The sequence below is a fragment of the Cyrtonyx montezumae genome, unplaced genomic scaffold, assembly GCF_038088225.1.
Source record: "Cyrtonyx montezumae isolate F1298 unplaced genomic scaffold, pur_monq_1.0 scaffold_8, whole genome shotgun sequence".
Lineage (NCBI taxonomy): Eukaryota > Metazoa > Chordata > Aves > Galliformes > Odontophoridae > Cyrtonyx > Cyrtonyx montezumae.
Window position 1 is genome coordinate 48,525,057 of NW_027072089.1, and position 26,831 is coordinate 48,551,887.

The 26,831-nt window shown below is 43.9% G+C and overlaps 1 protein-coding gene across 1 annotated transcript; it reads right to left on the minus strand.

The window, feature by feature from the left end:
- Positions 1–1,085: 1,085 nt before the first annotated feature.
- On the minus strand, positions 1,086–26,513 carry APCDD1 (APC down-regulated 1). Its single transcript, XM_065753709.1, has 5 exons — positions 26,302–26,513; positions 17,458–17,641; positions 15,613–16,144; positions 3,800–4,121; positions 1,086–1,798 (listed from the first exon to the last, which is right to left on the minus strand). The coding sequence occupies exons 1-5, from the start codon at positions 26,357–26,359 to the stop codon at positions 1,347–1,349; spliced, it is 1,548 nt and encodes a 515-aa protein (XP_065609781.1). The 5' UTR covers positions 26,360–26,513; the 3' UTR covers positions 1,086–1,346.
- Between the last annotated feature and the right edge of the window lie 318 nt (positions 26,514–26,831).

Here is a 26,831-nt window from a genome sequence, read left to right on the forward strand (position 1 = left end):
TGAACTGTACCTCCATGCTGGCCCTAAACACCTCCCTCACCCTCTCTGCTTTCACTCGTGTCAATATGAACGTGAGGATGTATTGACCACAGGGAAAATCTGCGGGTTTCAGGGCAGGAACACATCACCTGAGGGTTCTGCCTATCCAACTTTGCCCAAACCGATGTGGATTCCAGCTCAGAGAAACCACAGTGCATGTTGGGACTGTGTAGCAAGGAGAAAATGGGGGAGGTGGCAGCATTTGTGCGACTCCTGCTCCTTGCTGAGCTAAGGCAGTGCCGGTCTCCATCCATCATACAAGGAGGGTCTGCTTCCTGCTGTGATCTTGCTCTCTAAAGTAACGGCAGTATTGGGGCCCATGCTTGCTGCTGAGACCCATCACTTGTTCCTAAAAAGGCCACTTAGATCACTGAAACCAGGTGGCTAAGTAGGGCTGCATGACATTAGAGCTGCTACTTTCATTCATGCACCTGGTTGATACAGTGCCCAAGGCACAATTGCTGCACGTAGGGTATATAAGGCCTCATGAATATGGCAGCGGAACACATCACGGCAGACTTTTATCAGCAGCTCAGCTGTGCTGTGTATATCTGACAGTACAAATGCTGCTTTTGTCTACCTTTAAGGGGACTTGGTTGTAACCACTCACTAGATACATAAAAAAATGTTGAAGCAATTACGCAGCTAACGAAATTGAATGAGAAAATATTAAACCACTGGTTATTTTTACCATTTGATGATTGTGAAATAGTTCAAATTACTGTGAATATCTTTCCATGAGATACCGACCATTTAGCAGTATCTCAGCAGGTGGCTGCTGACTTGCTGTTTCTTTCTGTGCTGAGCTGTGAGATCGTGACCAGGTAAATCCGTGCGGGTTTCCATCCTATATACACATCTCTACCAGAATCCTGAAGCCAAAAGGAAGCCACTGTCACCAACTTGTTTCGTGGAGTTAAATTCTGATGAGAAACCGAGCGTTGGGCAGAGCAGTACCACAATGGTAAAATGGCCAAGACAATGAAGCAGGATCACAACGTTCACCCCAGCAGTTACAAAAATACAAAATAAAAAAGAGACCCCCCCCCCAGAAGTCTGCAGTCCTAAAGTGCAATTACTTTTGTGCAGTCATGTCAGGCCAGGGATCAGACTGGATGAAGTTCAAAGCACAAACATCAAACGAATGCCGTTCGTGATTCAAGGAGAGGGGGAAATAAGGAAAAGAACAACAGTTCTCAGGCATTCAAGTGCATCAAGAAAATAAACGTCCCTTTCTTTCTGAAGAAAAACAACCCTCAGTCTGTGGAATCCTGGCTTTGTAGTCATGAAAAATAGTTTTTTCACTTCTAGCTGAGAATGTCCCAATATGACACAGTACAAATAAACAACACCAAAGCGAGAGCTGGGGTGCTGGGATGTTTTGCTGGTGCACTGTTGCTGTAGAGCCGTATTTTATTCTCTTCTGGTGATTCTTCAGATCTGGGTACGGATGAAGCGCACTGAATTAAAGGCATCTGGTAGGATGTGGCTCTCTTTTCTGGTCGGTCGGGGCTGGACCCATCGCTGGGTCGTTGGCCATTGTACAGCAAGTACCTGCCCCTGGCATCCTGCTCCATTTTGAAGATTTCATACTCAGTGTGAGGCAGACGGATGCCGAGTGCGATGCAGCCGTTGGTGTGGGTGACGTCCTGCTGAACCCCAACTTGCCAGGAGCCCTGTGCTCCGCACTCGTTCCCATTGAAGACGTTGAGCAGAGAGGCTGTGGACACGTCCATCGGCGTGACCTTCATGTGGTTCACTGTGAGGAAAAGAGGAGCTATTAGCAGAGGGACAGAGATGAAAGCAGAGGTGACATGCTGACGTCAGCCTTAGCATTTCATCAACACATGCTTCGGTCACTGAGGGAAGGAAACTGCAAAATCCTTCTGAAACGGAGCCCTTTATCTCTGTTCATAATGACTAATCCTAGAGACGTGATGAAGAGTTCAAGTCAGATGTGTTCCTTTATGCATTTAGAAACCATGGGGATAAGGCTATTTTGAATACATCTTTGTGTAGGTGCTAGAAACATAAACTCTTTCTGAATTTACGTTGGCTTGTCCTTTAACTAACAGGAGTTATAGCAGCTCTGAATCTCTGTTTGTCCTTCCTTAAATATATATTTTTTCACTTTGCAGGCGTGGCCCACAAATCTATTTGCGTCATTATACATCTTTGATGTAACTACTTCTCCCAGAGAATGCACACAAACACAGACAAATTCAGCTGGAGAAAACCTGATGCCTCCGTATCTCAGTCAGAGATTGAGCAGAGCTTTACACAAATTCCAGGCAATCCTTCCCAGATAAAGCCTAGTTGAGATACGTTAAAGAGGAAATGAGAAAACTCTACCTGTATTTTATTAACATCCAACAGAAGGAGGGCTACTTATAACCTACATTCATCATTTTTAAACACATCTAAAGCTAAAGAATTAATAAAAGTTTTATTTTTCAGCTGAGTTTAGGAGGTTGGGAAAAGCCAAACTGAATGGTCCTATGGAAGCTGAACAGGGGTTATACTCTGTGTGCTTTTAGTACTGTATCAAGAAAAAAAATTCAGAATGGATTGCTGCTGACCGAAACAGAAGGGAATAACCAACCCTCATGCTTCCTAACACACCAAACTCCCAGATTCTTTTGCAGGCCATTAACAATGTACATGTCTTTTTATACTTGTTGGAAATTTAATTCTGAGGTTTTATAAACAGGTATTTGACTCAGTGGCTCAACACCTGATGCTATTTGTCCTAGCTGGCATAAAAGATAATCTATAGAGAGTGACCTAAAAGTGTTACCAGAACAAAATTAGTGACCTTGATCTGTGAGGTAAGCTGACATATTATAAAGCAAAAACTGCATTTTACCCTAGAAACTGAACTGGAACGTGTCACATACAACTAAGACAAAAATCTCTGACAGGCAAGGATATCCTGCCTCCCAAGGGAATCCCAGATGAGCAAATCCTTTCTTATAACTACTTTCCTAAATTGGAGACATGCAGGAAGCTATATGCTCCTCACATGGTAAGGAAGAGGAGAGGAGCCTACAGCGCGCTCGGGTTTTTCACATGCTCTGCTGATGCTGGTGCTATGGAGGCATGTTGTGTTTTAGAGATGTTTGTTTGTGTAAGTGGTTAAAACCACCGAGCTCTTTCTGAGCAGGCTGCCACGAGGTTGTTAGTATGAGATGACTTTTCAGCCGCAGGGACCTGGAAAGTGTCACCACAGAGTGCCGCTTCCTGGAGTACTTGAGGGGTTTCACTTAGATACATCTAGTCTGCACTGTGGTGGGATTAATCAAAGCTGGCTTTGGAGACATCCCTACTTGCTCTAGGCCCCTTTGGAAACTGCTGAAATGACACACACTGCTGTATCTGTCTTCCCAGAAAATTATTTATACAGCTTATGACTGAAATGCCTTCAAAAGGGCCTTTCTTTTCTGTCTAATGAGTTTTGCTTAGATGCTTGATGCTTGATGTCTGGTCACTGGACTCCAACAGGTAGTGATGAAAGTCTTATTTGACAGTGTCTTACTTAGAGATCTTTGTATTTTGCCTCAAGTGAGTATTGCCTCAGTGGCAGGAAATGCCATGCAGCTGCACAGTTTGGCTGGGTGCTCACAGGTCTTCCAAAAGGGCCCCCCATTAAGTAACTCCCCAAAATAATCACAGAATAGTCCCAAGAATCACAACAGAATGAAACTGCAAGCAGGCTCTGCTCCTGTCCCCAGCTACATGGCCACGTCTGCTGCCACTCTACCTTTGAAGACGAACTCTGTTCCACCCATCACTTTGGCTGAGTGCACTCCTCGGCTGTAGCGGCCCTTGGCATAGATGGTGAAGGTGGGATGCTTGCAGATGGGGTCGGAGTAGTGGTAATAGTGGCCCTCCCAGGTGTTGTTGTTGTCGTGGAAGATGAAGTGCCGCGTGAGGAAGAGAACCTCTGGCCTCACCTCACAGCGCTGGCTCACCCACTCGCCATGCAGCCCGATGGTCAGGTCGGCCTTGGGGGGCAGGATGGGTGGGTGGTGCTCATCTGAGCGGTAGATGATTCTGCACGCGATGCACGTGCGGTCATGGTTCTGAAAAAGAGCAGACAGGAACTCTGATGAGGTGCTATCTGCAAACAAGGGCAGATAACCAGGGCATTTGTTTCAAGCTGAAGTGTTTCAAGCAGGAGCGGGATTAGGAGATTGATTCCCACATCTCAAATAAACGTTTTAGTTCAGCTTTTGACTGAATCTAGAAAAGGATGACTGTATCCTTCATGTCACACAAGACATGGTCAGACTGAAACCTATGGCAGAGACTTGACAAGTCTGTTCAGCTCTGTTAGCTGTGGTACTGCAGTTGGACACAGGTGTCCTAAGTAAGCTTTTCACTTGGGCAGCAGTCTAGGAGAAGAGCCACCTGCTATTTTAGGCCTTGTCAGCTTTCCTGAGCTCAAGCACCACCTTGTGAGGTGTTTCTTCTGCCTATCTAGCAAAGTCCCAACTGCAGCCTCTGCGAATTTTTCTCTCTGTGTCATACACATGACCCTGCTGACAGGAGCAAGGATAGGGAGATGTGAGTGAGCCTGTACAGAGCCTGTGGCACTCCAGGAAGCAGATATGGCCTAGTGTTGCTGAACACAGTGAAAGCTTTATGGCTCCTTCCAGCAAAAGTAGGGTTTGCAGTGTCAGTCAGGCTCAATGAAGGCTCACTGCTGAACCGTTCTGCTGAGTGTAAGCCTCTGGGAGCCAAGCGTCCCAGTTTCCAGCTGTGTTTGTGAGAGTTGGAGGTGTTTCACAATGTGCAGACAGGGTCTCTCAGAAGTGCTGCCCACTGTGCCCTGGCATGGGAGTGTGAGCTGGTGGGTTTCCTCACATCACCTCATCAGTTTGAGCAGCTACCAAGGAATGAGATGTGTACAGAACAAGTACTTTTTCTTCACATCCCTTTCCAGCTCTCTCTGATCTCTCCTCCTGTTATATAGATGCCCAAATTCATCACTAATACTTTAAGGTCCATGTGTGCTACTGCGGAATCACCATTTCTCCATTTGCTATCTTCAGATTGTGGCACATCTTAGGATCCACAATTACACATAACACAATAATATGGCCATAGGTAGCTTCAGAGAATCAACACATGACTCAGGCAATAAATCCCTCTTGCACATATTAAGTACGTTTGCTTCTCCTCCAGATTTAGAAAGTCATTAAAAATCAATAAAAGTTTGCTGCTAGCTTCAATGGGATGTAGTCTAGTGGCCTATATGTGAAATGACAAGATAGAATGTCTTGGGTTGGAAGGGAACTCAGAGCCCACCCTGTCCCACCCCGTGCCATGGGCAGGGCTGCCCCCAGCAGCTCAGCTGCACAGGGCCCCATTCAGCCTGGCCTTGAGCACCTCCAGGGATGGGGCACCCACAGCTTCTCTGGGCAGCCTGTTAAGTAATTTCATGTTTCATTCATGTTTCAGCATCTGCAAACAGACAGAAGGACCAAAAGTACAAAGAATATTTAACTGAATAAGTGTAACAGAAATGCTAATTCATGGCCTAAACCAGTGACTGAGCACCTGGTGGGAAGGCAGGGCCTACCCAGGGGAGCTCAGGTGAATGCAATGCCCCTGAGTGACTGGAAGAGGTGGAGCCAGGATCCAACCTTCCCAGACCTCATTTTAGGGTTGGCAGGGTAGGCTAAGGTATCTTGCTGGAGGTTCTCGCCTCCTGAGGCCTTCTGAAGGTAAGCAGATTTTTTTGTTTTGTTTTGTTTCTGCGTTTACAGCTGCTACATCTGGACTTGTCTTCATTTGCTGCAACTAGAGGCTTTGCTACCCTGCTGCTACAGCTGTACTTTCCATCACATTGTAGCATTACAGTAAGTGAACTGGTACTGGTGAAGTTAGCATGGCTCTGGGACATTGTAACTAAAATTAAAGGCTGGTGCAAAATATAGTTTCCCTGGACACCACAAAGTAACACTCAAAGGCTGTAAAATGGGTGTTAGAATCTGAGACTGCAAGTTTTAGTTTGGGTTTACTGATGGTCAAGAGAGGAATCAAGGTTCAGTTTGGCTTCCTATTTTGCTACGGGTTTCTTGTGTGGCTTTCCCATGTGGCTTGATCTCAGTTCATACAAGCAGGCAATTACAGCTTTTTCTGTCTGATGTAGGACTGGTAGGAGGTTAATGACTGTGAACTGTCAGAAAGCAGGCAGCGGTTTTAAGTGCCATACTGGATAAATAAGTCAATTGATTTGCATGCAGCTTGAACAGACTTTCAAGTGCACTCTGACTCAAGTCTAGTGTTCTCCTTTCCCTTTGTCTGCAGTAGACTCACCAGGTTTAATCTGCCATCTTGTCTGGGACTTACCAAACTGGTTTGTTGAACTCTGCCTTCCTTCAGAGGCTGTCAAGTCTCCTTGGGAAGCAGTCTGGTTTCACAGAACCACAACACTTGCTGGTGTCTGTACACAGATACCTACAACGCACCAAGCCAGGTGCCTTGTTCCTCCAGTGCTGCTTGTTCCTCCAGTGCTGCTGTCCCTTGCATCACTAATAGCCATTTGAATTCTGGAGCCAAGGCTCTGATGCTGAGTGGAGTGTATTATCATAGTTTCACGTTTTCTCCTTTGCAGTGAGAGTGCAGATGGGCTCCACCTGCTGCAGATTTGTCCCTTGTGCTGTCTCTTGGCTGTGGCAAGCAGTACAGTGGGCAGAGAGCTCCGTAATGCAAAGAAGTATGTTAATGTGAGCAGCCCCTTTCTCCTTATCAAGAGTGGGCATGAAGAAGAGTTATTTCCCCAAACGTGCAAAACTCATGCAATAGGAATACATAGCTTTCCTTACACTACTGCTGTGGGTGGAGGGGATTCCTTGGCCAAACTCAAGGAAGGTCTAGGCTAACTCAAAGAAATCACTGTGAAGTCTAGCAGTAGCAATATTTGTAGTTCATCTGGTTCCTTGACCTCTGTGGTCTGTATCCTGAGCTATAATAACTCCTAACTTCCAAGGACTGCACCAGCTTTGAAGACCTGACTGACTGCACTACTAGTAAAGGTTCAGCCTGCCTACCTTTTAGGTATTGGAAATTGCACCTGGGTGACGTGGCTTGAGGATGTGAGAAAAAGGACAGGGCAAGGAGAGGCTGGGGAGGTGAGGAGGGGAAGCAGCAGAATCACTTTCAAATCAGTGAGGCACCTGAGTGGTTCAGGTATTTCATCAGGCTGTACCCTGAACATACTGCTTCTCTAAGATTAGCACTTGAACCTATGCCTATGTGAACCTTTCTCACTCTGGTTCTGTCTTCCATGGAGTTACAAACTTCTCAGTAGAAGAATATTCTACGTGTAAAATTCCTCAATACCATTTTTGTCCAAGACACGAGAAAGATCTGGTTTTCTTATGAGACAGTTGGACTTAATTATGTGTAATTTATGCTTATCAATTGACTGTATTTTTCACTGTTGCTTTTTTCAAGTCAGCTGCTCTTGGCTCTTAATTACACTGGCTAAGGCCTTACAAATCACTCCCTTTTCATTTGTCTCAAGAAAGATTATTCTTTAAGAACAGATGTTCAAAGAGAATATAAAACAGAGGCGGAGGATGTCTGAGTCCAAACACGATTAAGTACACTCAATAAAAAGCTCATTTGGGCATGACATAAACTAGAAAGCAATAAAGTGATCAGTGGACTAGATGAACATCTGTTTTATGTTTGGGATATCCTAGGTGTACAGCGCAGTATTTCTAACACTGAAGTCTTGCTAGAAGGAGCAGCCTGTGAAATGGCTGCTGCCCTCTGACAGGCAGAGGAAAGGTGCCTCTGTCCAGCTCATAGAGCTGACCTGTGCAGGCCCAACTCCTCATTCTCAGGGGTGCCTCTCTGAAGCCAAGTTTTGAATTAATCCATGAGGCCGTGTGGGTTGAAATGAGCCCAGATCTCTGGTGGGAAACTCAGTTCTTGTACTTGGGGAGGAAATAGCTTGACCTGAAAATTTCTACCAATGTTTTCTTATTCCTCTCTCCTGCCTCAACTGAAGTGGTAACAGGGCTGGGCTGCTCTGGAGGCAAGGAGGGAGGTTCTAATAAAAAAAAAAAAAGCAAACAAGGATGGTGTTAATTGATCTTTTTCCCAATTGCTGTGGATAGTTGGAAATGCAAACCTTCTCATATCTTTTTCTCTTGAAATCCCATATGATTCTATGGCTGCTAGGGCTAACTCTCATTAATTCACAGTATTTGTCACAGTTCAGGATAAAAAAAGATCACACAGCTGGGATGCACTCTTTGCAACAGTGAAATGGAATTTGAGTAGCATATAGAAAGATCTTTATGGGAGGTGTACAAACATAACTAGAACACCTTCATTCTTGACTCTGTTGTCCAAGATGCATGTGGACCAAACCCTTTACAAAATGTGTGGAGAATCTGCCCTTCCCTTATAATTAAAGTAGAAGCTGAACTTAATGCTTATTATCAAGGAGAAGACCTGCAGGGGTACTTCAAGTTGTATTTAGCAACCAAACAAGCGCTAAAAGAGGAGATTGAAAATGTAGTTATTTTTCAGCTAAACACCCTGTCAAACATATTTGCTCTCTCCTCTACCCATTTATACTTCTTTCTTATGCTGAAAATGTGTCTATCTCAATCAAAAAATTTAAAAGCACTATTAATCTCAAACAGCTCCAACTGTAACTCAACCTTTTCCCTGTAGAATGTAGTGCATTCTTGGCAGGAAAGATTGATAAAAGAAAAATTTGTCACTTCTCATCATTTTAATAAGAATCTGATGAAGAAATAATGAGTATACAGTCTGGAGGAAGAGAAAAACGAAGCAAAATTTTGTTTTTTTATCAGTGATAAGTGAATGTATATAAAAAAATAATTAAGAGCTTTCTGGGTATTTTTAATGAAGAATTTTGTCTGTTTTCTAACAAGTTCTCTCTGTCATCACTTATAATAGCAAGCAGTTGATATTTAACCAGACCAGATACATTAAGACAAAGGCCTAGAAGGCAGTAATGTGTTACAGTAAGCTCTCAAACCACCTAAAAGTACAGCAACTCTTTCAATAGGCCTGGTGCTACGAGAGACAGGGGCCTGGTGTTATTTGGAGCTCACACAAGCTGAGGAAAAGTAGCTGACTGTTTGAGAAGTGGTGAACCCAAGCAGTTTTCTCAGCATTTCTACATTTGCAAGATCTTCGTAGGATTATATGAAGAAATGACACAGCAGTTTTCCAAAGGAATTTGTGAAATCATTTCACCTTCTCTTTTTAGCTGAAGCTACTGCACAGTGAACACATCCTTTGTAACCCATAACTTGGTTAGGAGATTCAGCATCAGTTTTGCCACAGTATGTATTCTTTGTGGTTGGCTCTGCCATCTTTGAACTCCTCCTCTTCCCTCCCAGTAATGCTAGTGTCAAACCAAAGCCCAACCCTGGAGTCCTTGGCAGAGCTGTAGCTTTTTTCTGCAGTGTCTCTCTTGGGGCCTTTCAGCTTTTGTTCAGTGTGGCTACTCTAAGCATGCTTATCCCTCCCTTCTCCCAGTTGGTGTGGTTCCCTGTGCTGGGGCTGCTGTCATCTGTCCTGCCTGGTGACAATACCCTGTGAAGTCACATTTTTCTAGCAGTATCCTGCCCTAGGAAGTTTTGTACTGACACTAAAAATATTTCCACCACACTCTCCTGCTGTTGTTTTATTACCCATGTCTGTGCAGGTGTAGCATGGAAAGCTTGCTTGGAAGACCCAGGTTCCCAGCTGGCACAAAGTCACCTTTAGCCAGCACTGATTTGCATTGGTTACTGATGCATAGTCTTGTTTGTGGTTGGAAAAGGATGGGTTGCATATTCACTGTAATGCAGGTGGCAAGGGCTAGCACAAGGTCCACAGCTAGGTGAAGATGCTTCTAGCCAGCATGTGCTGCAACCCAGGCTCCAGCTATCCAAGAGTTCATGTTGCTCTTGTGTAGGTTAATTCCTTCTTAGTGCTGATCCTTGCAACGAGGGAAAGTATTGAAGAAGAAAGGAAAGGAAATGATTAGCACTGATCTCTCATACCCACCTGAATGCTGAGTGTCATGGGCTAAGGCATATAGGACTGGAAATGAAGTTGTCAATTCAAGTAAAAGTTGAGAAAGGACACTGCCAAGGAGCTGAGTCCACCCAAAGGGTGCTTCTACAAATTGCTCGGTGTAGTATCAGGCTTCACTCCTCTACTGCTCCAGATAACTGCAGACCAGGACAGCACTTTAACAAATGGCTGCAATCTCACTCTACCACAGAAGTGATAATTTGCAGGCTTTCCATGACCTCATATGAAGCAAAGTTGGAGAGCGTGCATTAGGCTGGCTCTGGGGAGTTGAAAAGCACAGTTGACACAGTTATAATTTAGCCTGCCAAAGGGAATGAAGAATAACAAAGATTTAAAACTTTAATTAAAAAAATCTTAAAGCAAATGAAATGCTGGGGAGAATGGTAACTCCTTTGCAGGGCTGTCAGTTTGGGATTTCTTTTGGTGTAGAGCAGAAGAGCTGCATGCCGGATGGAGAGTGGAGATACGCTGGGGTTTATCTACAAATGTGTATCGTATATTTTCAGATATTGAGGAACAGTTTTTATTAACTACTCCCATGAAGAGAAAGATAGTGAAGGAATCTGAAGGCACTATCATTACACATCTGTCTGGTCTATCATGTTGATTCCATTGCACAACCCTGCATAAAACTGAAAAACAACCAAAATGAAAAACAAGAGTTCTCTGCTTGTTCCTTTATATTAAGTCTTTAGTTAGACTTAAAAGATGGGAACAAAGATAAAAAAAAGTCTTCTCTCAAATGAGTTTACTTGCATGCACTCTATCCCACTAAGATGATATTTATAGTGATGTGCATGTTTTTGGGAATTATCCAGGAATTTTTCTGTAAAAAATGAAGCAACATTCTGGATGTCCATCTTCAGGAACAGGTATTCTAAAGTTAAGCCATGTGATGCTTCAGAAAGCGGCATACATAACCTTCTGAACTGCAGAGCAGTATGACCAGTGAGTCCTTTGTTACTCCTTAGAGAAGGTGAAGTAATTGCGATTAGATGCCCACAAAAAGCAGGGTCTCAGCAGGTTAGATAAACTTGTGGAGGGCCTTCTTTTATTTTGCAGGCTTAAACAGTTAATTTTTATCTGTGGTGCTGTACTTGTGTTGGAGCAGACTTTTACTGCAGTTAAAGGATGAACAGTGATCCACAAAGAGAAATATGGCTCTAAAATCAACGCAGCTCTGGAAGGTTCAGTTAGAAGCTCTTTGATTCTCTTATCTCTGAAGCTCATCATATACACTGATGCTGTTCATAAACCTGGAATTAACCTACTTGAACATTCTTCAGATTATGAGGGGAGCAAAGAAAGAATATTTCCCAAAGAGTCTCTCACCAGTAATAATTAACAAAAGAAACCCTTCAAATGTTGGCTTAATCCAGAAGTCTAGCAGTCTCCTAATCTAGAAGTCTCTGGCAAACAAAGTAGTTTTGTCCTCCAAAAGTACACTTTTTGGTTGAGATAATCTTTTGCCTATTTCTTGGAGGTGCTCCACATGTTTAACATCAATTCAATTATGCTTGTGTTTGCTTGGGAGATCCTCTAGTACATCACGTTCCCCTACAGCTGAAGTAACTGAGTTTCAAAGAGATGAATGTCCAATTTTTCAAAAGCTCAAAAAACCTTGAGCACTTTGTTGTTTTGCTTTAGCCAGGGGGTGAAACCAAGCACCAGCTTCCATATGTGGAACCTGCGTTAGCTGTGAAGGCAGCTTCCAATGGTGAAGAAACTTGTCAGAGGGAGCTGACAACTTGGGATTGCTTTTTCCATGGGAAAATCTTACTGAAAGCATGGGGCCAGCAAATGTTTGAGCATGGCAGGGGCAGAAGGAAGGTTATTCTAGTATGTTTTAGGACTCTTGTGATGTTCCAGACTGTTCCAGCTGTACTCCTACATAATGATCTAGGCAGAGCGACCTGGCACCACAGCCATGGTCTGATCTTTCCTGTTGCTCAGTCATATGTTAAAACAGCACAAGTTTTTCTTAGCCTCGGAAATACAGTTTTGAAAACTGTTAGATAAGAAATCAGCACCCCAGTACTGCTGCTGTAAACATTCCTGGTGTTTTAAGCACTATGGACAAATACTGCACTCGATTCTTCCTTCCCTACAACTACTTGTATGAATTTGTAAATAAGGTATGATTTTATGACCAGACAGCCAGGCTTGGTGTTGCTCTCATCTGTGTGTATTTTGTTTGTACACCACACATGATGACTGCCAAGCAATTCCACCACCCTGCCCTTTCCACCAGCATTCTCTCTCCTGCTGGCTAAAGAGCCTGAGCGTGCACAAGCATGAATCCCTTTCTAAACTCCCTACATCAAGGTACATCAAAGGCTTTCAGCCCACTTCATCAGCAAGTTCTAATTCATGCCCTGAGCAAGGCTGGAGAACAGCTAAATCTATATAGCGATCTATTAATCAGCTGCTCTTAGGAACTTCCATGTGTTTTACAAGAGGAATTTGTTTAAGGTATGCTGTTATCTAAGAGCATTTGTAAGGCTTTAGGAGATGACATATTAGATATTTTTAAAAGCTCCCTGATTTTATACGAACACTTGAGATACGGTAATCTGTGAAATTATTCAGATTTGTAGCTCAGCATAAAGCTGTCTGGTTTTTGGACAGCCCTTTTGATTTACCACCCTGTGGTGAAATCACTGCAGGAGTTTGGAGAAGGTCCAATTCTATTTGTTTAAAGTCCTGATCATGTGGCTTTGGCATTCCTAGCATATCCAGCAATCATTTGCTTTTAATTACCGTTTATTTCAACCACATAAGTAATGAATATGGCTACTGCATCCAACTTACAGGCATTGTAAGCTCTTGAGTGGGGTGGAACTTTCTTCTATATAGAGGCTTAACTATAATTTTAACTCAAAATGTGAATCCTCTTAACTTATTTTAGGCAGGTCTTTATTATAAGTATAAAATAAAAATAAATAAAAAGGAAATGAAAAAAGCCTTAAATGAAAGATTCCACACAATACACCTGATTCACTTCAAAAGTAATTTCCTGGCCTCCCCAACCTCTTGGTATGAGTGCAAAAACCTTAAAAAAACAAGTTGATTTAACGTTTCTATTTATTCATGGTGTCCAGTTTCCAGAGGAGTCTGTTACTTGTAGTTTTAAACTCAATTTAGCATTTAAACTCATTTTCAGCTGGATCCCAGTGGAGCAACAATTAGAAAGGGAAAGGAGTTCAAAGAAGAAGGGTTATAACCTTCCAGCAGTATGTTTGCCTGTGCTTTTTTTTTTTTAACAGAAGAACAAAAAAAACACAACTCAAACCATCACTGTTACTATTCTTTCTCCATCCTATAAATGCTGAGTCCCACAGCCAGGCTGAGGACCTGTTGGCACAGGGAACTTCGTAGGTAGGTACAGGCCCAAACCCGTAAGTCCTTCAAAGGAGCTAATGTAAAGACTCATTTTTAGGTATATTTGCTCTTTGTGCCACACTGAATGTCTCCCACCAGCAAGTCCAACTTCTCTTGAGATAAAGCAACTTTCACTTTGAATCTCAACAAGATGAACCCACCAAAATTATAAAGAGAACCTACACTGTGGGATGCTTAGTCTGTTTTCAGCCTTCTCATGCTCTGCAGCTGCGGGTTCCAGCTGAGACTGCTGTCCTAGCAATCTATACCCTGAACACACAATATCGTATGTTACAGGAGCCTACCAGGCTGTGCAAACAGGCTTGAGGAAGAACAGAGGTAAAGTATGTTGCCAGAAGTTCAAACTGGATGAAGAGGTCTGAGAGTCAGGACCTGGGGCCTTCATTTAAGAAACTTTATGAAATTTATGTCATGGAGTGCTGTTTTTTTTTGTGTATTCTGGTGTACTCGGGGTTAACCTTTGCTTTCTATAGTAACAGCACTTCCTGTAGCCAATAAATAGTACTCTTATGAATGGCATTCCAGTGTCATAAACTCAACCTGAAGATTCAGCCCCTGCCAAGAAGTGGTTACCAAAAGTCTTATGGAAGCACTGCACTTCATGAATACCAATGGATAGCTTGGCTTGTATGCTCTTCCATATACCATATACTGTATTTGCTGAACAGTTCTAACATAGCTGGTGTCAGATAATCTGAATGTGCTTTTAAGATAGAGATTTAGGAAAGACCTTCTAATCCCAAATGAGCAAAGAGAAAGTGGATGTATTTGCTTGAATTAATTTCAGACAATTAAAAATGCTGAATCCAGCATTCGTGTTGAGGAATGTTCTGTGGTTCATCTACTGCTGCTGAAACTCTCCATTTTGAGAAGATGTTTATAAACAAGAAGCAAATTTGTCCCATATCACTTGAAGAGAACATAAGAATGAGAGAAGTGACAGCAGTGTTTGTATGGAGACATAGCTGGCTGTGAATTAAAATTATCACTAAGCACAGGCTTTTAAAATAATTAAAGGCAGATCATGTAAAGTCCTGATCTACAGAAATTTGATATTCGGAGGAGGAAGACACAACACAGGGTGGACAGAGTGGTTTTGAATGGAAGGGAAAACCAAGATTTTCCCATCAAAATTCTCATTTCCCCTGTTGTGTTTCCTGCTATTGCTGATAAGCTGTAGCTGCTGTTTGAACCGCTCACACAGTGAGATGATTAAAAATGGTGATAACTCATTAGCTGGAAGAGATCCTGCAGCAACATCTAGCTGGAACGTCCTGATAGCAACTGCAGCCTGCAGTGTGGTTCCAATTGCTGCGTTCCTTTGAAATGTCACCAGGAAAGATGTACAGACAGACCTCCTGCTACAGACCATCAATGTCTGCTCTTCATGTTTGATTTTCATTTAACTTACCATGAGTTGATCAGTTCTCAATGAAGCTGAAGGCACTTTGAAGCCCCTTTGAAAACTGAATTATCAAATGGAATTAGAGACCCGTTCTAAATTCACCTGTTTTTCATTTCATTAATGTGTGCGCCCACTTCTGGATCCATGACCTGCACAGTCCATCTGTTTGTTTTTCCCTTCGTGCTGTACCTTTCATGGTTCTGTCTTCCAATTTCCTTTCTCTCTCTTCAGATTATGGATCACCCAAAATCCATACGTTGATACAATCTGATTTCCTCTCTCCCTGACACTCCTGCAGCTATACAAGCATCCACTGATGCTTGTTTCTCTAGCCATTTCTCAGTCTTGCATCAAACTTTCTTCTCTGCTGCTAGCCTTCAACCACAACCCCAGCCAGCAACTGTCACCTCTGCAAAAGGTCTTTGATACCATCTTCAGACTCACCATGGCCTTTATTGGCCTTAACTCTTCCGACTGCTTTTCATGCATTTGGCGCAGTCTTGTAAACCACAAGAGTTACTACTCCCATGAAATATGCTCTGTGATCTTTTTGTAACTTATCTATGATCTTTCTTATTTTAGAACCACGTCTTCATTTAAGATTACACTAGTACCGATACAGAAGAGCTGACTAATGTGAGCTTTGTCACAAATACCTTAACAAGGTGGCACAGGCACGTACATACCTTGGCGTTTTGAAGAGGAGGTTGGTAACTGGAGGGTCGGTAGTACCTCCTCTGGGTAGCATCAGTGTGAATGTCTCCAAGAAACAGCTCTTCCACGAGGTGATCTAAATTGTGATGCAGATACTGCTTCTCCACACGGATTAGCTGGAGTTCATGCATGGCAAAATTCAGAGCCTTGGTGCATTCACAGCCGTTCTCTTCTCTGAGCAAGTCATAGCTCACATCCTGCTCCCAGGGACTGTCTTCTGGTATAAATCCAGGACACGTGTTGTTCACCAACTCGCTTAATCTTTTGGCCACTGCTTCGTTGTGGCATATGATCTGTATGTTGCGCAGCTGATAATCAGCTTCAGTACCCCCTCGGATGATCCAGGATGCTTGGCGGAGACGAATTTTGCCACGTATAACTAAAGTGTAGATAGGGTTAGTGCAGCGATTGCCGCCATAGTAAAACTGATAGGCTTTAAATGTATTATTGTGATAGAATCTGTAAGATCTTGTGATGAACTCTGGGCCTGCTCTGACTTCACAGCTGTGGGAAGATAGAAAGTGACAGAAACAAAACTTTAGCAAGGTGGCACATCATGTACACTATAGGTGACAGGAATGGGCAATGCTGCGTGGGTCCAGAATTACCTGAGTACATACTCATGTCCCTCTGAAATGAAGTAAATAGGAACTAGGTAACTATGATCTGCCTATTTACCAAGATTTTCCTCTGCTATTACAGTAACATACAGCTTCATGGTGATTGTATCTACCGAAGAGTTTATTCTCTGTAGAATTAAGTACTTTGAGTCATATTTCACTTTTCCTTTTTGTCCAAGGACTACCACGTGATTACTTTTAGGGAGAAAGTTGCAGCTTATTAAACATCTACTGTTCTCTTTTGCATGGTGGCTTTAGCAAAAGGACTGATACCATCAGCAAGTGAAATGCCAAATACCCACAGAACAGGACAAGGAACTGGCTTCTGCAGCTGCTGCAGAGGCTTCAGTGTAGTGCACTGCCTGGTCTGTTCTGCAGAGGACCTGCAGAATCTCATCCTCAGCTTTCCCACTCAGCATTTCAAGAGGGGAGGCAGTTAATGTAAACTTCTGACAGTTAATGTAAAACTCCTGTTTGGCTTGAATCTAGTCCATGCAGCACTGAGGTTTGTTAATGAAGAAGTACTATGCTCTTTTTCTTTTTTATGGAAGGTGTAAATAGCAGTTAAATTCCAGTTTCTTTTGTACCTTCAAACTTGTTCCCCTTTTTGTCAGCTGCACTGCTTAACGTAAATACACTCCATTAAAAAGCCCAAGATTCTCCTACTACAACTCACTTGAAATAAATGAGTGACTACTGCCTGCTGAGACATGCAAGCAAAATATCTCTCTGAATTAAAAGTTATCATGTATGGAGAGGAAAAGAACTGGTGAAATACAGCTTCTTAATTTCTTTTGCTAAAAAAACTTGTGCTAGGCAAACACTCAGAAAATAAGGATCCATTCAACAGATCTAATGCATTCAGTCTAAGATAGTATAATGTTACATTTGAATAAGCATTTTGGCAAGTCGATGGTCTCTTTTCTATTCCAAAAGAGATTTAAAGATATTTCACAGTGTGCTGTTTAGAATCCAGACTACAAATTGATTCATCAAGACAGTTTTATAGTATGCTATTCCTATGTACATAACACAGCCCCTTTTTCTATACATAAGCTTATTAAAAAGCATTTGGAATTTGAAGCATCACCATATTATAGAAATTAGTTCCCCTGCTTGTTTAAGTGGGAATTTTCATCTTTCCTTCTTTGTTTCCTTCCCCTTTTCCACATTGCACCTTGTTTGATCTTCCCTTACCCGGTAGAGACCCAGTGGCCCTCTATACTGGGAGGCATTTGCACAGTGATGCGGGCCCCATTGTGGAGGTGTTTCAGCATGTGATGACACTGGGATTCCTTGAAAGCCCTCCATGCACTCTTCTCTAAGGAGCGGGGGTGAGACCTGCTGTCCGGATGAAGAAGGGCAGAACCTTCTCCCAGCCCTGCAATAGAAAAGCAGACTTTATCCAGAGATCCATCCCAGTAAGAGAACCTTCAACATGATGAAGGTGGTTGCGAACATCTTGTGTTGAATGACACTTGTTCACAACATTAAGTGTTGCTCTTCTTTAGAGGTTACATTTCTTGTCTCATTTGAAAAACAAACAAACAAACAAAAAAATGCAATGCTTGTCTTCTCTATAACTCCACAAGGGCTTGAACCAAAACGCTCCATTTTTACACTCAGTGATGTGGCTCTAGAGCTAAATTTTACAGACACCTCTTTAATCTCTGGTCAGAACAGTCAGAAATCTGGGCCTTGGAACTCCCAGAAAGTTGCATGGAGATCTGGATGTAAACTCTGTGGTTTCAGCCCCCCTCTAATTTGAACGCTTCTATGCTAAACTTGCAAACAAAGACTACTCTTGAAAGCCAAAGGAAAACAGATCTTAAAAGCAAAGCCTCTGCACTCAGGAAGCCTCAGTGATGACTGAGGTGGTCAGTTAGAGGCAGTTTCTGCTATTTTTATTTTAAAAGGGAAAAGGAATTTCAAAAGCTAATTTTGTCTCCATCATACAGTAATTTTGGTTTCTAGTAATGTATACATAGAAAACCCACCAGCCATCTTTCTACACCATATTAATTGGGCAAAATGAATATGTAGCTTCAGGAGGAATGCATCTTTACTCTTTTAGGCACCAAACGCTCTTAGATTTGTTGGAAAACATGGATCAAAAGAAAAGAGGTTAAGAGGTGAAAAACATGAACCTTACATAACAAGTGGGAAACCATTAATACTTTGCCAAAAGGAATTTAAGAACCTCTGGGCTAGGAAAAGAATATGGGGTGTGCCCTGGAAGCCGGTCTGGCTGTCTGGGGAAAGGGAAGGCTCAGTGACACGTGCTCCCAGGGGTAAGGGCTAGGGTTTGCCCTGTCTTTTCTGATCACTTTTCTGCCAAGCTTGACTCTGGAGCTGGGCTCTTCTGGATCACCCTATGCAGCCCAAGCCACCAAGCTTGACCCTGCTCTGTATTCCCTAGGTTAGACATCAAAATGTGAGGCATGAAGCGCGGTCTCTAAGTATAAAGTCTGTCATTCAGGCTACTCTTATGGCTGCGCTCTGTCCCACAGTGCATGGTGTTGCTACGGATCTTACAAGAAAATCAGCATTATTCATTTTCAGAGAGACACCATTTCCAAGCTTTGCCATTTCCTATTGCTAAAAGAAAACTGTGTCAGTGACTCATGACGTTGACTAAGCTTTAACATCTTCTGGAATAAAGTTGGGTCAACGCTTGAGAAAATGGCATTGCTAGAAATACAAATACACGTCACCCATTTAAAAAGAGACGAGTCTACGCTTAAGAAAGGCAAGGAATTTTCCAGTAGGCAGAGTAAAAAGTGATTAGAAACATGACTATAAACATGTGAATGTAAACAGCACTTATCACTGAATCATCTTAAGATTTAATGAGATTAATGGATACGACTTCACAGTCTTTATTAGAAGATCCAGCAGCTTTGTTGCAGCTTACAAATAATTCTTCCTTCTGAATGAGAATTTATGGCCTTCCTTCCTAAAGGGTAATAAATACGAGAGATGCTTTGATATTTGAGCATGCCATCTGAGATGCATTTAAAGGACTTTCAGAGGTTCAGTGTTTTTTCCTTTCTGAAAACCAGTCTTCTCAGGCCTTTCTACAATGCTGGAGTCTCACTTATACATCAAACAACAGCTGTTCTGAAGCAAAAAATGGTAGGGCCGCTTCCAAAGCAGTATGTTCACACCAGGATGATGCTCCCCTGAAGCTGACAATCTTTTGAGAGGCAGGATTTAGTAGATAGGTTCAGTCTTTCACGGACATAGCCTCCTGGCCCTAAGCCAGCATCTCTGCATCTCTTGGCAGCCTAGCTCACCTGGAACAGAACTCAGCTCTCAAAAACTTGAGCTTGACGGGTTTATCTGAAACCTTGTGGGTATGGGGTTGATGTCACAGTCCGTCATGCTGCCAGAAGAACAAGTTCAGCCAGGTCCGGTGGAATTTACCATACACTTATTTCTGTTGTTATGAACCACAGCCAATGTTTGAGACCTCCATCAACAAGTTTTTGCATCCCTACATCTCTACACACTCAAAAAAATCCAGCACTTTCTCTTTAATGGAGTGCTCCTGTCCATGGAAAGGATACCTCCTGCAAGGTACCTGGAGCTATCGCTATTAACTCTTTCAACAGAAACACAGCTATCAGGATGTCTTCTGCAAATAAATTATCTCACACTGAAAAAGCCTTTGAAAATTTACATTTTTGTCTGGAGTCGTTAAGCATTTGAAATCTGCCATTAAGAGGAGGCTTTGGAATGGTTCAAGTGACTTTTTCTAAGGTATATGTATCACGTATTTTGCTTTAGGCTGTTGTGCTTTTCTTAACACGTTGTATGATTCATGAATACAGATGCACTTGAAAATGAATGATTTATTCTTTTAAACGTATTTAATTTCTCCAAGCAAAAATCCTTGTGCAGAAGGATACCATCTTGTATGTGTACATAGCAGAAGAGAAGATGTGGTAACGACATTATACATTGCCAATTATTCCCTCGAGGAAATAATGAAAAGAAGGGGGTTTGGAAAAGGAGTCAAACTTTATATGACATTATGCAGTGCCTTTTTTGATATTGCTTAAAAGTAAGTTGGCCTCTAGCTCTCTGTGGAAGTACAGCTGGATGCAGTTCTGTCTTGCAGACAACAAAACTATACCCAGTGGATGGGAGAGATTTGCATCGTCAGCCACAGAGATCTGTATCTGAGAAGCGAGCATGTGCTCAGAATTCATCCATCAAACTATGACAAATGATGATGGGAAGAAGTTTAAGTCAAGACAGGCATGAGATCATAAGAAAGACTGTAGAGATGGAGGAAGAGATGTAGAAGATGTACACATGCCAGGCAACATCCCATACACTGGACCTGACTATCAGGATACAGATTTTGATGTAAGATTAACAGGCAGTGATGGGACCCTTACCTTGCTCACTACACTTTTCAGTGTTTGTGTTGCTGAGACAAGGAAATACTTAATTTAGCACAGCCTTCTTCCTCACTGAGTCATAATTTCAACAGTTTTGTTTACAGCTTGTGTGACTTCCATAACTTCCCTTGTGTTACCTAAAGATCCCTCACAAAGACTGGTAATGTTATTTCTGTGCAGGGCATGAAGCTGAACACTGTCTCCTGTGCATTTCTACACTGTGGATAATTCAGAGCAGCACAGTGTACCCTGTTCCCCTTTGGCAGTTCACAGTGAAGTGTTCTGCAAAACTGAGGCCTCGTGGGGATGATGGCATTCATTGTAAAAGATCCATTTGGCGATGTTCAAAGTTGGACATTGCTGGAAGGCTTAAGATTAAAACGTGCTTTCACAAAACTGGGAAAAGAATTTCACGGCTCTTAAAAGCCCACTTTGGAGCTCAAGCATGATTGCAACATACTTGGAGCCACTACTTTCATTCAGAGGGATCCAGCTCTGCTGTTCCCTATAGCACAGACAGACGATAGGCTTCAGAACCTCCATGATAATCCACATATTTCAGACTCAAGGTCTGACACTTTTAATTTTTTGATGTATTCTGAAGGAATCTTGCACATTCAATAAACAACAACAACAGAAAAGACAGTCCACCATGTAATCACTCAAAAGTGAAAGACTTCAAATGAAACCCATTCTTTGCATGCGTCTAAGGGCAGTATTTTTGTGAAGCCTCTGGTTAACACTTCTGGTAGCTACACGATGATCACAGGCCATAAGATTGTATCATCCTCCCCATGGTGGCTGCCTATTCACATCAGCAAGTCCAAAAGAAAAAAGAAAATTCCAGAGCCTGTTAAAAATGCCTCCTAGAAAAAACAAAACAAAGAACAACAAATGCATTTTTGATGCATTGATAACCAATTTCATTTTCATAATCGAGACCTAGCAGCATAGATCACAATATAGCTTCAGCACCCAAGTTTGAATCGAAGATGGTACACAAGGTGCTGCAGCTCCATCTCTGCGCTGGGAATCCCCTTCAGTGCCCCATAGATCAAGCATTAGAGAGGCAGAGCCAACAACCATCAGAGTGGGAAAGTGAGGCGTGGGCAGCTGCCAGGTGAGAATGCATAGCTGGCAGCACCCATTGCACCAGGTGCTGATAAGGCAGGGGCTTCAGGCTCTGGGGTTCACCCATAAACCTCTATCTGATGTGGGAATAACCACTGCAGATAAAAATAATTGGAAGGGAAGATGGGTTACTTTCAAGTTCTTCAAAGATTTCTGCACATAGCTGCGAGTAAAATACCAGCCTTGAAAGGGTGACCTGCTGGCAACTGGTTACCCAAATATGTTTCAAAAGTTGCTCACAAAAAGCTCTTCAGGAACAATTCTGTGAAAAACTGTGAGCTGCAATCCTCAATGGCTCAGTTTTTGGAAAAATAGTATGCAAATAATGTACAATTGCACCATCGATAATGATAAGTAATGTTGTGCTTGAGCACAAATTCTAATCTTTTAATTCATATCTAGGCACCACAGGCAAATTCTGTTCTCAGTTTTGCAAGATTGCAAAAGGATAGCTCGAATAATCTTAAAGCTTAAACTGTTTAGATGTAAATCAGTTTAATTAACAAACACCTCTACCAGAATGGAAACCATGGCTTCAAATATGGCCAAACGGAACACTTCAACACATGGGCTCAAAGCTACTACACCTTCAGCAGGCTCACCCTTGGCTCAACGAGAGAATAAATATTAACAAAAAGTAGGACTAAAAACTGGATTTAGATTGGGATTGCTCGGGAGGAATCACTTGGTCTCTCGTTTACAGCCCTGTAAGTGAAGAAGAGCACCATTCTGCTACAAATTAAAACAATCTCAAGTGGTAGTCCAAGTGCAAATCACATGATGACATCTGAGCATTGACTCTGCAGCTCTGCTCCAAGCCCTTTTCAAGTCTGAACTTGTTAGAAACTTTGAAAACTTTACCACAGATAAAGGATAATTGGCAGGATTAAGTTTATGGCTTTCCTTATCTGGGCAGTGGCCCTGCACAATTAAATAAATACACATTTGGATTACTCTCTTTCTTGATGTGGGAGAGTGCTAGATAATGCCCGTGACAGGCCTTCGGCTGCAGTGCAAACTTGTGTAATTACAGTGGGGAATATAATGTCCTGTTACCAAGCCGCTGTCTGTGTTTACCAGTGTTTTCCCCGAGCTCGGAACTTCAAACAGTCCTCACAGGAGCGGGACCTAAATTAGCTGCTGTGAACAAAGGGGCCGGGAAAGGAAAGCTGAATTTCCTGGTCATAAAAGCAGACAGGACAATGACTTCCCTTAACAGGTATCCGCTGATGTTCCTGTGCACGCAGGGTTTGCAGGCACAGCTGCTAAAGAGCCTCGCACCCTCACAGAAGGGAACAAACACTGCAGAGCATGAAAGGGACTGGAGGGAGATAAAGCGTCCTTAGATGGGAGAGCTAGAAAGAAGCTCAAGGCTAGCTGCCCCAGGCTTAGACTCTCTGCTACCTTACAGCTCTGTCCTTGCTTGGAGATCAGAGGACCGAGCACTGAGCAGATGTGCATCTGGAAAGCTCTGCTAAGCTGTTAATTCGGATCCCCACAGCTCAAGACGCCAAGAGCGAAGCCACCTCTGCCCAGTGAGTGTGCTTCCCCCTAGAGCCACAGAGGGTTAATGAAAGCCCACCACCACGCGGGGCAGCCCTGTGCTGAAGTGCGATCCAATCTCGACAGTAGTTGGGTCTTGCCCCCTTTGAAGCCAACATCTGGTCTCCATCATGGACATCTGTACACTGCCATGCAACCTGTGAGCTGCAGCCTGTCCTCCACACACGGCACGGCTGTTTGTTCAGGTGGGCCATGAGTCCGCACAAAGACAGCGCTAACCAGCTTGCCATGGGCCATCGCACCCTCCAGCAGCCCTACTTAGAGCCCTGTGGCCATAAATAAAACACTACTGTTCTAAACTGCTGAGCATACTTGCCATCAGCATACTGTGTGCCAGTTTTGGGCTCCAGCCTTTGTCCTACGCACACTACAGAGCACAAAGATGCCATCACCATCTCCTACCATTGCAAGCCCACAGCCAAGCTACAAACATGGGTGACAGTGAATTCACGCTGATGAAATTGTGAACAAAACTGAGTCTAACTCCTCCTGCTAACTCCCTCTTTTCCTCTTTTATTTGTTGTTTTCCAGATTTCCAAATGAAGCATGTTCCAGAGGGAACAGATCTCATATGTCCCTAGCATAGAGTGCAATTTGGGTCCATTTTACAGACATGGGTATTTACGTTGTATACATTTACTTATTTTCCATAAACAAGTTTTGAAATTAAACACTAATTTAAGCAATATTGACAGCGAACTTTTAAAAGTATAAACAGCCTTGCTCTGAAAAGCCCAGCGGTCCCGTCTTCATCATCGTTATTAGGGCTATTTCCATGATGTTATCAACAAATTGTTTTAGTTAGGGTTTCTAGTTCACTATTCTAGCAGTAACATAATCAGAAATAAGCTCAAGTTTCTTCTTAGCATCTGTACTTGTTAAAAAAAAAAAAGTTTACTTTTCCAGAAGAAATCAGCCAAATTTGTTTTGAACCCTCTTGGAGGTGACTCTTATTAATCAGGTTTTCTGGAGCTGAACGATCTTAGCTTTTGACATCTGAAACTTCTGTGGCTTTCTCTCTAAGCAAAGAAAACAGTGATAATGGACAACTTCCAGCTGCAAACCTCTTATGACATTGTACAGGTTTTATTTTGACTAAGGAACACAAGTTTTTCCAAATAGTAATTCAGCGACGTTAAAGTAGGCATTTCTTAACATAATGAAAGCATAAGCTTTAGTCTCACAGGACATTCTAACTTGCTTTATAAAGCTTTAAACCCTAAATACACACCCGCACACTCTCTCACTCATTTTTAACCTTTAATTTGCCAGGTGCGATAGAAAAGTTGAAGACAACACGACATGGTGTAAAGAGGCTTAGCACTGCAATCCCCTGGGACTGCTTGTTGTTCTTACATATCCCCAGCTTGGGCTGGCCACTGGCTGAAGGATGCTCCCGCTGACTCCACAGCACACACAGGAAGCCCCAGGCCAAGTTAAAGCTAACACGGTAAGCGCATTATGACTGGCTGGACTTCAGTCACGGTATGACACCAATGGCATTTTCAAGCTTTTAAGGGTGGCAACTCACCCACGCTCAAAGCTGAGATCCAAACTGCACGCTGCTACTTTGCTGAGGTGTAGATGTTTATACACAAGCCACCAAGCTGCATCTTTCTGCAAGAATATAGGTATACTCTATTTGGTGAAACATAACGGCAGATGGAAAAAAATAGACTATTTTCCTACTTCGTGCTCTTTTGGCAGCTGCTGTTTTGATCTGATCATCAGCCTTGATTTGTTTCCCGCTCCAGCCAGGGTTCAGCACTGCTCTGTAATTCCAAGCAGATGAGCCGGGGAGTCCAACCCTGTAATTACACCTCCTCTTCTTACCCTCTAACTCCAAGCCTCCCATTTTCACTCTTACATCTTAGATCACAAGAGTTTTAAGAAACACCTTCGGCGTCCCAGCGGGTCTGGCTTAGCTGAACACATTTATGCTCTCTCTGGATTTCACTGCTGAGCTGTGAGGAGGGCATAAAACCCCCTCCTGGGGAACAAGGTCTCTTGCTCTTTGTCTCTCAAAACAAAATACACAATCAGAAGTCCATGCTCTTTATTATTTATTGAATACCATCTGTGTGCTTAGCACTTGTACAAACACAGAGAGAGGCAATCCCTGCTCCACAAAATCAATCCCAGGAACAGCTCTGAAACCCTTATCCCCACTCACAGATCTCACCCTGAATCTGTGCAGGTTACTTGCATTCTAAGAGCTAAAGCAAATTCCTCTTTTTACAAGCCAGCTCAGGGTCCTAGGAAATTTAACTGAAGAAGTCTGGATGCTACAAAGTACTCTCGAGTTAACATGCTTCAAACCGATGCTGTGACTTGAGGAGCTTGAGACACTCTCAGAGAACAGTATCTTGCTTGGATTTCTCAGATCTGGCTGCCAAACGTTAGACGTACCTAAGCAGCTAATTAAATAGCTTCCCTTTCAGTAGTCGCTCTTGAAGAACATCGGCATTCTAGACAAACGAGCTGGATGGACGTACGCGCTGAATGCAGCACGCACAAGTTTAAATACACTAAACACTGAACTTTTTGCCTGCTTGGGGTTTCCGAAACACGTCAGTCCATGGCTTAGCAGAACCGCGGGCAGTCACACCCCGAGCCCCCGGTGCTTTGAGCCGGGCAGGGTCGGACCTTCTCCCGGCAACGCCCGACGCCGTGCCAGCTGCCCGTCCAGCCGCTCCGTCCCAAAGCCACGGGCTCGCAAGGCGCCCAGCCGAGCGCGGCAGAGGCACGGCCGCTCTCCCTACGGCTTGGCCGCCCCCCGCCGCTCCGAACTTTTATCCAGGGCCGCCACCAACGAAGCGGAGCAGGCGAGGTCCGCGTGGCCGCGCTCCTAGCTCCTCAGCCGGACCCACGCCGCAGGACGAGAGCACCACCCTCGCCCCGTCCCCACCCGCGGAGCCGCCGGGCTCCCCGCGCTCACCGTGCAGCAGCAGGGCCGGGAACAGGTACCGCATCAGGCTGCCGTACGGGACGGACATCTCCGCGCTCCGTGCCGGGGCCGCCACCACGCTCCGCGGGCCGTGCCGCGCTCAGCGCCGCGCCGGGCAGCCCATGGCCGGCGCTAGGGGAACGCGTCCTCCGCTCCGGCTCCGCTCGGTGCTCGGGGCCCCGCGCTCCGCTCGCCGCCTCCTCGCCCGTATCCACGGTGCGCGGCGGCGGCTCCGCTTCATATTTCCCCTTCCAGCGGGAGGAGGAGGGGTCGGGAGGTGGGGACTCCCGCGCCGCTGCCGCCGCCGTGGGGAGGGGAGGAGGGCGGGTCGGAGGGGCGGCCCGTGGGGTGCCCGCCGCGCGGGGGAGGGTGCGTGGGGAGGGCCGGGCGTGCGGGGGTGGTCCGAGCGCTGCCGTGTGTGGCGGCGGAGGTACGGAGGGGTTGTGTGCCCCCGTGGGCTGGGGGACGGAACTCGGGGAGAGGAACCCTTTGGGGCGCGTTTCTTCGCATTAATTAGACGT

What these genes read in the sequence shown, in the direction of transcription:
- APCDD1 (XM_065753709.1), bottom strand. Translation starts at nt 26,359, where the DNA reads ATGTCCGTCCCGTACGGCAGCCTGATGCGGTACCTGTTCCCGGCCCTG. An exon ending in GGCCACTGGGTCTCTACCGG is followed by an intron (nt 16,145 to 17,457) that starts GTAAGGGAAGAT and finishes ATCTTCCCACAG; the next exon opens with CTGTGAAGTCAGAGCAGGCC. An exon ending in CTCCTCTTCAAAACGCCAAG is followed by an intron (nt 4,122 to 15,612) that starts GTATGTACGTGC and finishes GCTCTTTTTCAG; the next exon opens with AACCATGACCGCACGTGCAT.